Here is a 17,756-nt window from a genome sequence, read left to right as displayed (position 1 = left end):
TTATAAGCCTAAGAGGAATAGAATTCCTATACCTTCTAGCTACTATAAAGGGCACCTTTCTTATATCCCCTATAGCCCCTTCCTTTACCCCTCTTATAAGAAAAGCCGATTTTTAACCGACTTTTCTACCCCCTCTTATATAATAATATCGAAAAACAATTCCTCTACTATCCCTATAGTCTATAAGACGATTCTTATAAAGCCCTAAGATTAAGATAGGTAAGTAAAAGAGCTACGGGCTTATATAGATAGAACTATCTATAATTTAGTCTTCTTTAATAAGTAGGACCCTCTTAAGCCCCCTCTTTATCCTAGGGTAACGGAATTTATAGAGGGAGCTTCCCTCTTCTTTAAGCTAACCTCTATATAATAGAGAGCTTTTTCTGCTACCTTAGGTAACTACGAGAGTTACTATAAGGAATACCTTTACGAGACGAAGCTACTAACTACTATACGCACGGCGATAATAGAATCCGTTAGTACCGCGAAGCTAATCTCTCTTTAAGAGGAAGAGACCCCTAGGTAGTAGCTTTTAAAGCTCGAGACCTCGATAGCTCCCTCGAGGGGCTATATAACTAACTATATTAAGAAGACCTATACGGTATACCGAGGAGCCTTTTCTTCTAGGAACCTACTAGCTAGAGACTCTGCTAAGGATCCTACTAAGGATCCTACTAGGGACCCTGCTAAAGACTCTGCTACGTGGGCTATATATTCCTTAGGGTATAGATGCCCCTATTAAACCCCTCTATAATAAAGAATAGACGCCCTCGTCTACTAGGCAAGTAAGTAGGCAGACAACAGCTAAGGAATAGACTAAGCAACGGGCTAAGGAATAGGCTAAGAGGAGACCAAGGAATAGACCAACGGTAAGAAATAGTAATAAAGGAAGAAAAGGAGATCCTTATAGGCAAAGGAAAGAAGAAGCTTAAGTTAGCACCCCTAGCTTCCGGCACCCCCTACTTCCGGCACCCTTCGTAGCACTAAGGCAGGTATATTCTAAACGCAATTAAAGCCGTATTTTAATATTACGATAATTAAATTTAGTGTTTCTAGCTACTCTAGCTGCTAGCTATTGCAAAGAGCTTTAAATCCTACGTTCTAATTAGCTATAGCGGCGGCAGCCGGCTTAAGCGTGCGCTCGAGCTATTTCTTTATCTTTATAACTTATTTAATCTATACGAACCGCCTATTAGGGTCCTAAGGGACCTTTTTCTATTTTTAAGGCTATAGACGATATAATTAATGCTCTAGCTACTATATTCGAAGTTAGGAGGCTATAAGCTACTAATTTTACTTATTAAGGCTGCGGCCAACCTTACTAAAGAGTAGTCGGATCGTATAGTTAACTTAACCGCGGTTTTCTAGCCCTATAATAAGGCGACGGACTTCTTATAATCGTTTAGGCGTTTTAAGGGCATTATAAATAGCTAGGGTACTAGAATTCTTTTTTTTTACGGCGTTAACGGCGTTAACGGCTACGGTAAGACGAACCGGCTTAGTAAGGGCTTTGCTATATTAACTAGCTATAGTCTTAACCTACGCTACCCGCCCTTAATATTCTTTTTAGTTAGACCGGCCTACCGGGCCTAATAATATACTTAGAGGAAGGTAGCCTTACTAATTAGCGCTATATCGTTAAAAGATATAATTTTTTTAAGTTAACGTCGGTAGGTAGCCTTAATCGGCGAGAAAACCGAGATATTAAGAGGTTAGAGGACGTAGGAGGAGTATGCTAGTAGAAAAAGAAGATAAATACGATTCTTAAAGCATTTATATATAAAATCGTCGGTCTAATAGCTCCTATAGCTATTAACGATAAGGAGAACGTTCCCCTATAGGTAGCGCCTTATTTAGGGGATAAACACCTACTTAAGCTATTAAATAGCGATAGAATCGCTTATCTAGCCCTTTAAGGAAGTAACGAAGTCCTAATCCTTTAGAAAATCGAGTTCGTTAGGGAACTATTGCTATTAGAGGTCCTAGCCCTTAAAGATTATAAGGGGGGTTAAGGCCTAGCCCGTTATAGAAATATATTCGACGATTATAGTCTAATAACGCGATCTAAGCCGCTTCTTAATAGCCTCCTTCTTCTCTAAGCTCCCTAGCACTAGCCCGTTATAGCTAAGGCCCTCGAGGATGCCTATTTCGTCTATATTAAAGCGTGATTCCGGTGGGATTGCCTATATAGCAGGCAGCTTAAGCAATTAGAACTATTCCTTAATCCCGCTAATAGAGGCGCCGTTAATACGGGCAGAATTAAGAGATTTACCTTTGATCGTGCTAATCTCTAGGTTTCGGGCTAAAAAGCTCGAAACCTAGTGTTTTCTAAGCGGGCGGGGGTCTCTACTAGCTACGATAATACGGCCGGCGAATTCCCTAAGTTAATAATACGTTAGAGGCAGCCTAAGGGCCGCTTAGGCAAGAACCTATTTATAGAGGTGTTTTTCCTGCTCTTAACTAAGCCTTTAAGATACCTCTTTTGCCTCCTTTATAGGTAGGGCTCCTTTAAGACGCGTCTAAAGGGTTATTCTTAGAATACCCTACTTACGACTAGCTTAGAGCTAAGGTATGCTATTATTAATAGCTTCGAGCGCTTCTTAGAGCTAGTTTTCGGTATATTTAGAAAGACGAGGTATCGCTAATTCGAATAATATTTATTTTATAATTATTAAATAAGAGATACACGAGAAAACGCGGTCACGATATAGTGGGTAGTCAACGCGATAGTGATATAGGGAGGTGCCGGAAGTAGGGGGTGCCGGAAGCTAGGGGTGCTGACTTATAAGGAAGGCAGAGGAAAGAAATCTTAGAGAAAAGGGGGGGAAAGGTCCCTAGAGAAATACCTATAAAAATCAAATCTTAAATTAAATCTTACCCCTTTTCCTCTAGGTATCTATTCTATACCTAGCTTTACCGGAATCTACTTATTCGGAAGGAAAACGGGTCTTTCTTTGTACTTAACTTCGGGTATTTTAAACGGGCTTTTCGTACTTATTCGTTAAGACTACTTAAAGGTGCCTGCCGCGTCGGCTGCTGCGGACCGTGCCGGGAAGGGCGGAAGGAAGGATCTCTTGCGTATACTATTATTGTTGTCGGAAAGGTCGTCTATCGCGGAAGTCGTCTACTAAGGAAAAAGGTCTATCGAGAAACAAGCTGTCTACCGTAGAGGAATTCGTCTGCCGTAGAGGAATTCGTCTACCGTAGAAGCTGTCTGCTTGGGAAAAGGTCCGTCTGCTATAAAGGAATTTATCTGCCGAAGAAAGGTTCGTCGAGGAATAGGCTGTCTACCGGGGAAGAATTCGTCTGCCGAAGAAAGGGTCTTATCGAGGAAGAAGCTATTTGCTAGAAGAGGAAATCGTCCTTGAGGAATTCGTCTGCGGAAGAAGCTATCTGCTGGAGAAAGAAATCGTCCTTTAAGGAATTCGTCTGCTAAAGAAGCCGTCTGCCGGGAAAAGGTCCGTCTGCTGCAAAGGAATCCATCTACTAAAGAAGTCTGCTGCTAGTGAAGTCGAAGAACCGTTGTCCGGAAGGAGTCTGCTGCTAAAGAAGTCTGCCGAAAAAGTCGTCTATTATAAAGGAAGAAGTCTACCGAAGAAGAATCCGTCTGCTAGGGAAGGTCTGCCGAAGAGGAATTGGTCGTCTATAGAGGAATTCGTCTGACGTAGAAATCGTCCGCTAAAGAAGAATCCGTCTGCCGGGAAAAGACTATCTACTAGGACGTCTGCCAAAGAGGAAATCGCCTGCTATGACGGAAGAAGTTGTCTGCCGGAACCGTCTGCCGAGGAAGAAATCGTCTGCCGGGACAGAAGAAGTTGTCTGCTAAAGGAAGGGGGGGGGGAATAAGGCAAAAGAGAGGTGCCTGCAGTCTCTTAGTGCGTAATCGGATAGTCAGAATAGGTGCCAAGCTCTTGGGTGCCAAAGGGAGCTATTCGTCTGGGCTATTAGTGCTAAAGGGAGCCGTTGGTCTAGGCCGTTGGTGCCGAAGGAGCCGTTAGGACCATCTGATCGTGCGGGAAGGAAAAAAATGAAAGGAAGCTGCCGTGCTAGACGAAGAAGACTGCCGTGCTAGAGGCGCTGCCGAAGAAATTATCGAAGAATGCCAAAGAAAGAGACTACCGAAGATAAAGACTTCCAAATATAAAGACTGCTAAAGAAGACTGCTATAGAAAGAGCTTGTAAAAAACCGTAGCCGAGGGGGCGGTCGAGACAGTAGCTAAGGAAGCTATCGGACTATGGCCGAAGGAGCTGTCGAGACTGTAGCCAGGGAAGCTGTCGGGCTGTGGCCGAAGGAGCTGTCGAGACAATACCCAAGGAAGCTGCCGGACTGTGGAGACTGCCGGACCAGTAGAGACTGCTGGACCAGTAGAGACTGCTGGACCCGTAGAGCTATTGGTCCCATAGAAGCTGTTGGTCCCGTGGAAGCTGCTGGTCGTATAGGCTATTGGTCGTATTCCCTCCTTCTTCCCTAGACGAATAGGGGGCCAAGGGATCATCTAATTAAGAAGAGGGCTAGCCAGAGACTCTGCCAAGGATCCTGCCAGGGACCCTGCCAAAGAATCTGCTGCGCGGGCTGTGTGTTCCTTCGGGAGAGTCAGTCTCAAGATATAGCCGCCAACAGCCTAGGTGCAATATCTCGTATGCATCCCGTGGAAGCAGGGGCCTCGTTTCACGACGCAATAACGATGCTGCCAACACCGGCACCTTTACTGCCGAGGAATATCGATTGCCCGTTTGGGATAGTTGACAACTCGGTAATCCCAGCCTGGTTCAACTTGCCACCTTTCTATAGGTAAGTTTCTAACGTGGAAGCTATAAAGCCTATATGGCGAATTGACTTCTAACAATGGTTTTCTGAATCACTTCGCTCATTCTTGTACTATCCTCGCATGACTGGGGGACGTCGTGACCTCCTTTGTGCTCGAAGACTTCGGCAAATGCCGAGTTGCATAGTCGTAAAAGCTGCTTCGAGTGCCCGGATATGAAATCTTCCCGACCCCATATGTGGGCGGTAGGCAGGTCGAGCCTGTCTTGATGCAGATCGGGATGGAATGCGCGGGGCCTTAAATGAGATTTTGTAGGATCTGCCACGAGGTCGAGGGCTTTTCTCAACCTAATCTCCCCCTCTGGGCTTATATCACGCTGCATCCTCTGCTGTATTTCTGACAATCGCTGCATTTCCAGCTTTTTATTTCGGCCTTTTTGCTGCCAAAGCGATGCGTCGGTGCTTAGAGGATCTTCCCCCGTGAGAACGCCGAGGTAGTCGTGACCGACGGAGCTGCTCCACGAGAGGGGAAGTGAGCCGCTCATAAATATGGCGAATTGAAATGGCAACGGCAATGTCGGGTTCTCCATCTGATTTTTAAGAAGCAGAGATGCAGCGAGCCAAGAACCCTGCAATCACACATTTACATTAGTCTGCCTTCTCGTGGGATAGAGCACAGTACCGTACTTCACATGATCCCATCACTCCATCGAATGGCCCATTGTCTCGTATGTAGTCTTGTAGTCGGGAAAGCGCGACGTCAACTTCGTCGGTTGTTAGGCCGTCTGTATGTGACAGGTATGGGCCGGAATGATAGGCGTAAAAGATGTCAAGAGGCTTAACGTGGTATCGTCCATCGAGCCACTCGTAGGAATAATCTTCCGGTAACAGGGCCCTTAGCTTTTCGGTCCTCGCCTGGAATACATGGCCATTAATCGCAAGTCCGTGAATGCAAAGGATACGCATTTCGAGGGACGGCGGGACGGCTTGAAGAAGCGGCGCTTGTCAAAGTGCTTGATTTACGGGGCGGGACAAGGAGTCGACACCTTATAAGGGAGAAAACGTAAAAAACCCCGGGATGGAAATGAATTTCGGCACGCGATGATGTACGGAAACGCCCAACGTTTGCAATTTACCGTGTTCTATTTGCCGCTTGTAACATAGAGCCTCTATTATCCGGAAGCGGCAGCGGAGCGGCAGAGGGCCGACTCGATGGATGACGGCGGCGCCCCCCCCCCCCCCTCCCCCGCTTGGTTATCCATCAACTACCTACGCACTTCGTCCTCTCCAGATGAGTCAGGGGGCTATCATCCCATCAGTCCCGCGTGCAGTATGGGATTGGTGCCCTTGGTTCAGGGTGGGGACCGTGGGGGAAGGCATGTCCTCCAAATCCGCCGACTGGAACGACAAACTCCTGTCAACATCGATGTGACCAATCACTTGGGGGCCCTTGGTGAGTCACTGACTCACTCACCCATCAAATATCTGCGCAAGGGCCGCATCCTACCTTAAGTGCCGAGTGCTACGGAATCGGCTTCTTACAATCGTGGGCTGCCACGGCCAAATTCCCAAGCTGCCATGGCCGAATATATTTGGCGCCTTGTTTAGATTTAGGTCGGGAACCCTTAGATGTACCTAGTCGTCGATCCGGTCCTTGACCGGAACAAGTTAAGAACAAATGCTTCCCGTAGAAAAAGATTCTTTTTGCTAGCTTACGAACCAGCTAAATAAACGCCTGGCCCGTTGCTTAGTTGATTTCCGCTGTTGGTATGGGGCGTAAGACTTATCTAGTGCTGTGGCGCAACTTTCTGCAATAGCACAGTTGCGCTAGATCTATCCGTCTAGCTACGACGGTGCGCACATACACGTTAGCCGCGCACCGTCGTAGTTAACCTATCATGGGAGTTCCAAAGCCCCTGTGCTGTTGATAGTACGAAGTCGGAAATCAATTACTACGGTGAAGGCCGCAACGAACGGACTCTGAATCTTGATGCGTGCGTAGGCTGATGTCCGTCATCTTTCCTCATGCGTCCCTGTTGGTGAAGGTGGATCGAGCAAGCTCGCTGAAGAGAAACGACCTTCCGGAGTGATTCCAGGGTAAAACCGCACTCAGACCTGTTCGGTCTTAAGATCATTGTCTTTCCAATATCGCTCGTCTCCCTTTCGCTCTATGGCATTTTCATCATCATGGGAATGCGCGTCGACAGGTAAACAGGGTCACTACAACTATTAATTTAGAGCCATGCCAAGAAAACCAATAACTCATTACAGTACACAAACTTTAGAGAACTGATAATTTGTGCCCCATCAGTTCTTTACAATCAACTGCGATCTGCCTGCAATCTTCCTACAAACATCGCTGATCGGGGCGTTGCTTGTCAGGTCGAAAATACTCATATCACTCTTAAGCTCCTTGGCCAACCAGTTGCGTAGCTCCACTGCCACGAGGCTATCGACGCCGTATGTATGGACCGGCTTGGTCGTGTTGATGTCGGTTACGGCCACCGAGACAATCTTAGAAATCCTCGCCAGCAGAATCTGCTGCACCGTGTCGATAGCCTCGTCTATTGACTTGGATCGCCTGAGCTGGTCGAGAAGCTTCTGACCCTCAGCCTTGTCGCCAACGTCTGTCGCTGCTTCGTCCTGGACGTCTAGCTCCCGAAGATAGGCAAAAGACGCAAAGGTCTGGAGCCAGGAGAAGTGAGCATCGGGATTCGTTTTCTGTGCGGCCTGCATTATACCCCCGCTGCAGGCTCCGACCAGTAGCTGCCTTGGCAAGGAGTTCTTGCCGTCGCCGGTGCTGGCCAGTGCACACTGAAGGAGGTGAAAGAATTTCTGCTCGTCGATTTTGGTCTGGACGGCCCTGTTAAAAGACATCCTGGAGCCCGGATAAGTGGGGGAGATGTTGACTTACCAACCCAAAATCATTCATGCGTGCCGCAACGTCTTGGTGCTCGTGTATATAGCCAATCCCCCCTATAACCCCAAGGTCAATGCTCTGGGCCGCTAGGCCTTTCGAACGTCGGTAGTGGACTAGTGCATCTTGGTATGTATTTCCTGCTGCGTAGTTGGCCTGTGAGATGGAACCGACGATGCCGGCCAGAGAGGAGAGTAGGACAAAAAAGTCCAGACCATCCGGGAGTAGTTGGTGCAGATTCCAGCTCCCTATTCCTTGGTTAGAATCCCAGTAATCCATCATCGCAATGCATCCCGTACCTTGTATCTTGGGCTTCGTCGCCGTGGCCCATTGTCGGTAACTCATCTTATGGAAAAGGCTATCGTCCAGCACCATTGCGCCTTGAATCACTCCCCGGATTGGCGGCATGTTATTGGATATATTATCCAAGACCGCCCGCAGCTGCGCTTTATCCGCAACGTCTGCCGCGTAGGCTTTGGCGTTGACTCCTTGCTTTACCAAAGTTGCGACAAAGTCCTTGTCCTCCTGTCGCGCGCTCCCAGAGCGAGATACAAAGACCAGGTGACAAGCACCATGCTCTGCCATGAACAAAGCCTGGGCCCGACCGAGCCCGCCGAGGCCGCCGACCAGCAGGTAGGTTGCATCCGGCCTAAGTCGTAGAGTGGCCGGCTTTGGCGGTATAACGGGCGCTTGCGAGTCGGATGTAATTCGGAGAACCAGTTTGCCGATGTGTGATCCGCGCTGCATCTCCCGGAACGCAGATTCAATATTCGAAATGTCGTACGACACGATGGGTCGTATATGGTCGACGTCGCCTGCTTCAAATAGCTTGAGCACTTTCGACACCAGTTCCGAGGCTCGAGGCGGGTCTGAGATGATCATATCCTCGAGGTTGAAGCCTGCAAAAAGAGTATTCTTAAGAAACGGTTGCATATCGAGCCCAGCGTTGCTAAGGAGGTCTTTCTTCCCGACCTCTATAAATCTGCCGTAGGGCGCAAGACACATCCAACTCCTACGTAGTGCCTCGCCCGCCAGCGAGTTCACAACGACATCGACACCTCGGCCTTGAGTGACACGCTTAATGCCCGCATCAAACGAAAGGTCGCGGGAGCTAAAGATATGGTCGGGCATAACGCCGAGAGCAACGATAGCCTGCTTTTTCGATTCGCTACCAGCGGTGCAGAAGATTTCGGCTTCCAAAAGTTTGGCGATTTGGATAAGAGCCTGGCCCAAGCCTGCAGAACAAGTCAGCCATTAAGAACCAGCAACTAACAGGACCTTTAGGGGTGTCTTGCCTCCGGCTGCGGCATGGATAAGCACAGATTCTCTCTTTTTAAGTCTCGCGATTTCGATCAAGGTGTAGTATGCAGTTGAATAGGCAACCGGAATTGAAACTGCGTCCTCGAGCGAGAGAGCTTTAGGCACAGCGTGCACATTTGCTTGGTGAGTTTGAATATGGGTTCGTATGGAGCCTGGCGCCATCTGTATAACTCGATCACCGGGAGAAAATCTGGTCACCCTGGTCCCTACCCGGCGAACAATACCAGCAGCCTCATAGCCCAAGACAGGACGTTGAATCTCGCCCATAGCAATCATAATGTCCCTATCCAGTTAGCAACGCAGCCTGGAGCCCGTAGAAACCATGGGCCCAAGACTTACAAGAAATTCAGGGCGCACGCCTGGACTTCGATGTAGACCTCGTCATCGAGCAAGTGCTGAGAGGCGGCCTCGTCATCAACAAAATGAAGCGTGTCTAGCATACCGGGCTGCCCAACCGCCAGCTTTAGAGGGCGACCGGCCTGGATGAGACTGGTAGTTTCTGGCGCAACATCCGAATTAACGATCCGCGCGAGGGTGCTATTTAGAGCTTGCTCTGGCATGTAGCGAGGGATGGCGAAGACTCCGTTCTGCTCCACGGTCTCCATTTCGTCGGGTCCGCTTAGCTCAGTCTGCCAAATGCTGCAGATCCTGCGGCTTATGACTGAACTCGCCGAATCAACATCACCCTCCTCCAACGGCCTGCAAAAGTGCAGCTCGTGCGGTCGGCGAGATCCGTCCTCGGATTTAAGGCATCGAATGAGCCCAGATACAATGCGCTTGCTGGGGTGACCTGGCCCGTCATCGGGATCCGATCTGGTTACCCAGAGCACTTGTTTGTTATAGAGAAGAAGATGCTTGACTTGGTTGAATCGATCTTGCTTAATATCCTCAAAAATTGGCAATTCATACTCTAGGAGGGAAATGACGGTTGAATCCTGGACCTCAGCCGACGCGGCCTTGAGGTTTTTGATGACCACGTTCGCGTGGAGATGCTGTAGTTTCCTGCGAATTTGAAACCCAAGTCTCTCGGTGAATTCGGAGCCATCATCAGGGACAACGACCACGACGGTCTTGGGTGAGGCTTCTGCCCGATTATGAGGCTTGGTGCTGACCATGTTGGACACCCTGTGAGCGTCGACATCATCATTGTCGGATAAGACGACGTCGGTGCCAGAGAATCCGGCTTCCTTAAGAGCGTCGTCCCATTCCGACTGAAGGAGCAGTGGTCCATTTTTCCTTCCGTCCTCGGCAGCCCACCATCCAGGAAGGACGCCGACTATGAAATGGCCGATGTCATTGCGGTTGGTAATCTCACCAAGGACAAGGTTGCCGCCGGGTTTTAGCAAACGCTTGCAATTTTCAAGCGTACGCTGGATATTCTTGGTGGCGTGGAGGACCTGCAAACACATTAGCATCGGATTCAGGGTTGGGCTCAGCACACACTTGCAACTGACATTGACGGCAAGCACAACATCGTATGTCTCGGCCTCGAATCCCTGGTCCACAGGATCCTTCTCAATGTCCAGGACCTTATACTCGACACGCTGCTTCCAGTCGCCCAACAAGATCCTTGCATTTTCGAACCAGCCCGGGGAAATGTCGGTAAAGGTCCACTTAGAGAAGCGCGGCGTTCCAACTCCGTCGTTTCCTAGCTGTTGTAGTACGGGGAGGGTTGTTGCGGCTGTTCCGGCACCGATTTCGATGACTCTCAGGCTAGGTTTCTTATGCGCTTTAAGATCGAACCAGTCTCGGAAGATCTGGCTGGTAACAGTCATGCCATGGGCCTCCCGATAATATTTCGAAAAGTTCTCGTTTGCCATCAGCACGGCGATAGGGACCGCCTCTTGGGCAAAGATGGCATCTAGCGAGTCGAAAACGTGGCGCAAAAGGTTTCCGTCGACGGGATATTTCTCAGAAAAGTCTTTCAGTCTCTTCAGTACCCATGAGTCGTCTCGACTGGTTTCCTGAGACTCTGTATGGGGGCTGACCGGGGGAGTGAAAACGCCCCCATCGTCAATTCCGCACCGCGCCCGTAGCCATCCGACATATTTCTGCAGATGAGGTGGGAGCGAGCTGGTGCTCGAGCCTATCTTCTGCAAAGCAAGCCGACATAACTCGGTGACGATGTTATAGCTCTCGAAGCAAAACTTGCCCATGTCGAGATCATCTGCCAACTTGCTGAGGACTAATCTTCGCAGGTCCGACGTTCCAAGGAGTTCCAAATCCGGCTTCCAAGTAGGTGATGCGTAGATCCTAGTACTGCTGGCCTCTTCAGCCAGCTGGGAAGAGCTGCGCGTGGAACCCAGGCCCGTCGTTCTGATGTCATCAATGATGAGGCCTGGAAGAGTGTCGAAGCTTCCATCGCCAGCCATGATGCAGCTCGCCATCTCTCGAGGAGAGTTAAGCGAAGTGTCGCATATGCCGTGGAGAACGTCTCCGTGCCTGCCGGCAATATCGCTTGAAACTCGTATCGAGTTGGCGGCAGTCGGAACCCAGGCTTGCTTGGGGACGCCATCCATTCTAGGGACTGCAACCATGACAGTCTGAATCACGGCGTCAAGCGTGGAAGGGTGGAGAAGGTAATCGCTCTCGCACGACTCGGGCATAGTAGAGCGCGAGTCTGGAATTGTGACCTCAAACGAAGCCGTGGTTCCATTTTGGTGAATCTTGGACAGGCCCTGGAAGGTATTACCTATTGAGAGATTAGTGAGTCTGCTGTTGGGTATCCCGGGAACTCCAACTTACCAAAGACGATGCCTTGGTCCTTGCAGAATTCGAAATGAGTCGAAAGAGGCACCTCATGCTCACATGCTCCGTGCTTGTCTACCCACCGTTTCCGATGGGCCAGAATCTCTTCTCTCAGTTCTTTGCCTCCATCGACTTCAGTCGGCTGCCTCGCGTGCTGCACCTGAGCGAGCCCGCAGGCGTGTTCCACAAACTCGTCTCCCTGCTGGCACGAACAGAAGGAGAATTCAAACCAAGAGCTTTCAGCGCCGCGCATGCCGAGCTTTCTTCGTTTTAGATGCAGATAAGTTTCAATACCGGCATCGTCGTTTGGAATAATCAGGGGCCGGGAGATTGAAATATCCCGCAACTCAAAGCCCGAAATGTTCTTGACGTGGCTGTTGGACGCTGCATGTTGACGAAGAGCTTCGATTACTGCGCATATCATGCCGGCCGCGGGGAAGACTATGTCGCCGTGGACCTGGTGGTCTTTGAGCCAGGGCACCTCCGATAGGCGTAGATAGTTCCTCCACACGGGTTCTAGCGGATTTTGAGAAGCGAGTTGAGACCCGATTAGATCGTGCCTCGGAAAGGCGGGTGAGCGCTCGTTCCTTGAGACGCGTGTCTCGTGCCAGTACGACGTAGAATGATTCCAGCGGTAGGAGGGTAAGTTGGCCAAGACAGTGGCGGGCTCAGACGTCTCGCCCATCCTATTCAACTATTACAACGTGTTAACAGAAAGCAGGACGCCGGGGGAAGACAACTCCTTTCTTACCCTGGTGAGATCGACCGATGCGCCCTTCATCCATAAGGAGGCGGCGGCTGTCATAGCCGTAAGCGACGCGCCCTTGCCCCGCGAGAGGAGAGAGCAGTAGTCCAAGTGGTCTAAACCGCCACGGGCCACTTTGAATTGCTGGATCGGGCCGCCTAGTGCTCCGTGGGGCCCAATCTCGACGAGCAAGTTTGTCGCCATAGACTTTCTCTTCATTTCCCTCGTCTCGGTGTTTGCATATACCATGTCGTCGAGGGCCGACACAAACTCAACTGGTGAACACATGTTGTCGACCCAGTAGTCAGCTGTGAGCTGGGCAGTCGGGACCTCCCGACCCAAGACGGTCGAGTAAAACGTGATTGCCGAGTTTTTAACCGGTGTAATGTCGCTGATGCTCTTCAGATAGTCATCGCGGACGCTGAGCATATGTTGGCTATGGTAGGCATTGTCCACCTGAAGTAGACGACAGAATATGTTTTCCTGCTCAAAAACCGTCCGTAGGTCTTCCAAACTTGCCCTGTCGCCTGTGAGCGTGATGTTGCTGGGACTGTTGACGCATCCCACCACGACGGGAGGCTTGGAGCGAGCTAGATACGGCTGGACCTGCTGCACGGACAAGCCGACAGCCATCATGGAGCCGCCGGGGCAAAGTGTCTTGGCTTTCTCGGAGACGACGCCGCGTTGGTAGGCGATGTTCAGGCAACTTTCTCGAGACAGGGCCTGGGCGGCGTAGGCGGCGGCGATCTCGCCAGAAGAGTGGCCAACGACGGCAGAAGGCTTGACCCCCCAGTGCTCAAGGAGGTCCACAAGCGCCATCTGAAGGACTGTGCACAAGGGCTGTGAATAGCCGGCCTGGTTCACGTTGGACGCAGACTCGGACTTCATGAGCTCGCACCAGGCATCCCATGGACAGCCCAAGGCAGCCAGACAGGCAGCAGACTGTCGAATAGATGATGCGAAGACGTCAAAGGAGATTAGCTCGCGTCCCATGGCGTGCCATTGCGCGCCCTGTCCGGTGAGGACAAAGGCTATGTTCGTACGAGCGTTGACCCTGGCAGCCTTAAGGTCAGGATTCCTCCAGCAGGCCGCGAGTGCGTCGATAGAGCCGGCAACCACTGCATGCCGCCACTGAAAGGTAGACCGGCGCTCGCCCAGAGTATAGGCATAATGCAGCAGCATGTCAGCCGTGCAGTGTGCCTCAACATGGTCGGCGTGTGCCCGGCACTGCCGCGCAACGGCGTCTTTCTCAGGGGCCGAGAGCACGAAGACACGGGCCTCGGGGCCTGCAGATTCGTTCTCGACAGCTACAGCATCCGGCCTGTTTCGAGGTGCGCTTGCCTCTAAGCTCAGCAGGCCGTTGGCCGCCGGCACCTTGGCTTGGCGGTAACTGCGCCCGTCGTCGAGGATGATATGGGCGTTGGTGCCGCCGAACCCGAAGCTGTTGACTGAACATCTCCGTGTTTCGCACTCTGGCCATGGGACCGGCGCTGTTGGTATGACGACGTTGGAAGATTCGAGCTGCAGGCGAGGGTTGGGCTTGTCAAAGTTGAGCTGGGGCGGGATGATGCCTCGCTCCATTGCAAGCACACACTTGACTAGGCCTGCGAGGCCGGCCGCCGCCTCCGTATGCCCGATCTGCGTCTTTACCGAGCCGCCGTAAAGCGTCGACCTGTTCGGGCTGGCCATTGCCCTGGAAACGGCACCCATCTCGGTAGGGTCGCCGGCCCGGGTCCCGGTGCCATGGAACTCGACGTACTGCGTGTCAGCGGGATCAAGACCGGACATCTGGTACGTGGCACGAATCAGCCTCTCCTGGGCGTCGCCGTTGGGCAAGACGATGCCGGCCGTCTGATGCGCACATGGTTTGTTAGCCAGCTTCATTTCCAAGGCCAAAGGCGGATGGGCATGCCTACTCGACCGTCTGAGTTGATGCCTGATGCCCGGATGACGGCGCGAATGGCATCTCCATCGCGTATGGCATCGTCAATATGCTTGAGGACGACCATGCATATCCCGTCACCCCGTGCGTAGCCGTTAGCCCGCGAGTCAAAGGCGAAGCATCGACTGTCAGGGCTAAGAAAGCCAAGCTCATTGAGTAAACAGCCGTCTCCTGGATCCATGATAAGACTTGTCCCGCCCACCAGCGCGCAGCGCGACTTGTTCGACTCGGAGTTGATGGACTCGCATGCCAAGTGCAGCGCCGTCAACGAGCTAGAACAAGCCGTGTCTAGAGTCACAGACGGGCCGCGCAAGTTACTGCAGCGTGTTAGCCGTCGTCGTCAGTGAAAGTATTCGGGCATCATGACTTACTAGAACCAACTGACGCGATTAGACAATAGGGCCAAAGCGCACCCCGGCATGGAATAATGTGGTGTGGCGAGTGTGTCTCGCTGGATGATCGTTTTGTAATCGTTTGTGAATCCACCTACGAAGCAGCCCGTCTCCGTGTCTGCCATGGCCTCGAGGGAGAATCCTGCATTTTCGAGACTCTCGTACGCGACTTCGAGAAGGAGACGCTGCTGGGGGTCCATGGCACGCGCCTCCACAGCGGAGCAGGAGAAGAAGGGGGCGTCCCATTTCGCCTCGCTTTCCCGTAGGAAATAGCCGCCGTTGCAGACCTTTGTGCTCATCAGTGTACGAACTAGCATGTGGCGTGCAAAGGGGTTCCTCATACCAGACTTCCGCGTCGCTGAGCCCAAGGATGATGTCTGGCGTCGACGTTGAACCGCGAAGAAGGAACCTTGGACCAGCTATCTCTGCCGTTGAGGAGCATTTCATAGAATTCGTCGGGAGACTTGGCGTCGCCGGCAAAGCGGCATGCCATGCCAACTATGGCAACATCACCTTGAGGCATCTTGACAATTGATTATATCGAGCCACTTGTTGACATCGGCAGTGGCGCATCAGGGGTCCCGAAATGCAGACAGGGAGTGAAGCAAACAACCCTTTGAATCAAGCCTAAAGAGATTGATTTCCCTTCTAAACATTGGCTGCCGAGAGCACCCTAATAAGTACCATTGTCCAAGAGCCGTTTGCTATCCCTCCAGACTGCTCGCAGACTTCTCGCACGCATGCAGCAGCGGATAGCGTACAATGGACAGGGGCTGTGCCAAAGCCCCGGCGCTTTGGCGACGATTGCGGCGCCAATAACATCATGGCTGGAACAGCAACAACCATTTCTAACCCAGAACGGCTACGATTCCGCCAAGGAATGAAGTGTTCGCCGTAACCCAGTGAGTGCTTTTAAAGGCCCTGTCTTGGGCGGCCATGTTGCTGCTCCCAGCTTTGTTGTAGAGCCGTGGGCGACTGATTGACTGGCGCCCGGGCGCTAGTCTATCAGTCGTTGTAGGGAGGGAATCGACTGAAATGCTATTATGGTACGCAAGCTAGCCACACCACGCGAACCCTGTTCTGTGCCTCCACTCCCGGCATCCAAGCCTGTCTGTTGTCCTGAAGGTGACGGACATCCTTCCCATTGCTTCCTTTTCTATTGCCTAGAGTTCTGCTCTTATTGCGATGAGTTAATCCGGGGCTTGGCTACGTGGCACGAAAAGGATTTTGGATGACCTCCCAGACACCCTGGAAGAACCCCCCGTGCACCACAGGGCCGGCAATATGTTGGCAGGCTTTCGGATGTGTTTCTAGAGCAAGTCTCGGTAGTCCCCGGTGCCGTGCTAGGTACGAAAACAAATTAACTGGCCAAAATTGACTGGCTCTCTAGAGCGTCTAAGCGGAATCCGGCATTCGCATCTCGCGTACCAGAAAAACAGCCAGTCAACACGCAACCGGCGAGACACGCCACAGCTAATCCCGGGGCGGAATAAATCGCGTTGCAAAATTAGGAATACGTAGTCACTGCCAGCAAAAGAAGGTGAACCGGCCCAGGACAATAATTCGATCAGCCATCTACTCCTCCATGCTCATACTCATTAGACTTCATAGCAACAAGTAATCTACGACAACATGGAAGCCCCCGGCGGCCCGGCATTGACGTTTAGGGCCCTTCATCCTACGTTTGGCGCAGAATGCTACGGAATCGATTTCTCGCAGCCGGTCCCCGAAGAAACAATCAGCGATATCCGCGCTGCTATGGCGCGGTACGGTGTCCTAGTCTTCCGACGAACCCAGCTCGACGACGCCGGCCATATTACATTTGCGCGGCAATTTGGCGAACTCGATACTTCAACCGTCATAACCATGCCTTGGGCCAAGCATCGATTGGCGCCTCATAAGGAGCTCACCGACGTGGGAAACATTGACAATAAGGGCCGCCTCATCCCCAAGCATAGCATGGCATTCCAAGGCGGCCGGGCCAACGGCCTCTTTCATGTCGACTGCTCATTTCACGCACGACGGGCTGGATACTCGATTCTCCGGGCCCACCAGCTCCCGCCCAAGGGGACCGGAGGCGGGACGATGTTTGCCGACACGAGAACTGCCTACGACGACCTCGAAGACTTGATAAAGAAAGATATGGATGGATACGTACTATGCCACTCAAGTATGCATAGCAAAAAGATTGCAGCGCCCGACTATACTCCCTTCGATATCATCAAGGCCGACGAGTTCTCCATGATCCGGCGTAAGCTAGTGCAACTACATGAACCAAGTGGGCGTATGAATCTCTATATAGCAGCTCACGGGCACCATATCGATGGGTGGAATGAGAAAGAGAGCGAGCCGGTCATTAAACGTCTGCTCCAGCACGCAAGCCAGGATAAATATACCTTTACCGTTGATTGGGAAGATGCCGGGGATCTCGTGATTTGGGTAAGCAAAAGAAACAACTCGCCCCGAACTCCTGCTTTGTCGACTTACACACCTAGGACAATACATGTGTCATGCACAGGGCCTGTGGTGGATCTTTCCAAGGTCAGTATATTCGCGATATGAGAAGAGCAACCGTCTACGACGACTCCTCGAGCGCTTGGGGATTAGACGGTGAATCTGGTACACCATCCATGTCTTCGAGCAAGATATTTCTAAGAACTGTCCGGCAGCTCTGCCGCGCACTGTCTATTGGCCTTAGAATGGCTTTTGCTAAGCTCCTGGCAAAAGGCGGGAGCTCATAGATAGACAGATGTGTATTACGCCCGTGGGGGTATATTATCGGCTTGGTTACCCAGCAACCAGCTAACTAGTAGTATGGCTAGTTAAGGCGCAGCGCCGATACCGCATAATTAGATAGGCATATTCCCCGCGCCTACGTAGCAGACTCTTTAACGCTTATATCGTATATATTGCAAAGTAAAGCTATT

General features: G+C 51.4%; 2 protein-coding genes across 2 annotated transcripts; one reads left to right on the top strand and one right to left on the bottom strand.

The window, feature by feature from the left end:
* Positions 1–7,072: 7,072 nt before the first annotated feature.
* Positions 7,073–15,352, bottom strand: HRG_10215 (polyketide synthase dehydratase domain-containing protein; the record flags this gene model as incomplete). The annotated part of the gene is made up of 19 exons (XM_044868686.1): positions 7,073–7,600; positions 7,680–7,930; positions 7,982–8,040; positions 8,260–8,581; positions 8,699–8,917; positions 8,978–9,097; positions 9,227–9,285; positions 9,342–9,463; positions 9,512–10,399; positions 10,457–10,985; positions 11,028–11,694; positions 11,748–12,253; positions 12,296–12,444; positions 12,502–13,314; positions 13,360–14,346; positions 14,412–14,489; positions 14,640–14,754; positions 14,809–15,116; positions 15,173–15,352. The coding sequence occupies 19 exons, from the start codon at positions 15,350–15,352 to the stop codon at positions 7,073–7,075; spliced, it is 6,900 nt and encodes a 2,299-aa protein (XP_044716041.1).
* A 1,109-nt stretch (positions 15,353–16,461) lies between these two features.
* HRG_10214 (taurine catabolism dioxygenase tauD, tfdA family domain-containing protein) lies at positions 16,462–17,527 on the top strand (the record flags this gene model as incomplete). The annotated part of the gene is made up of 4 exons (XM_044868685.1): positions 16,462–17,080; positions 17,171–17,268; positions 17,325–17,439; positions 17,499–17,527. The coding sequence occupies 4 exons, from the start codon at positions 16,462–16,464 to the stop codon at positions 17,525–17,527; spliced, it is 861 nt and encodes a 286-aa protein (XP_044716040.1).
* Between the last annotated feature and the right edge of the window lie 229 nt (positions 17,528–17,756).

This window comes from Hirsutella rhossiliensis (assembly GCF_020360975.1).
Source record: "Hirsutella rhossiliensis strain HR02 chromosome Unknown scaffold00015, whole genome shotgun sequence".
In the NCBI taxonomy this organism is placed as follows: domain Eukaryota; kingdom Fungi; phylum Ascomycota; class Sordariomycetes; order Hypocreales; family Ophiocordycipitaceae; genus Hirsutella; species Hirsutella rhossiliensis.
Note: the sequence above shows the minus strand (reverse complement) of the source record. Positions and strands in the feature narration are given on the sequence as shown.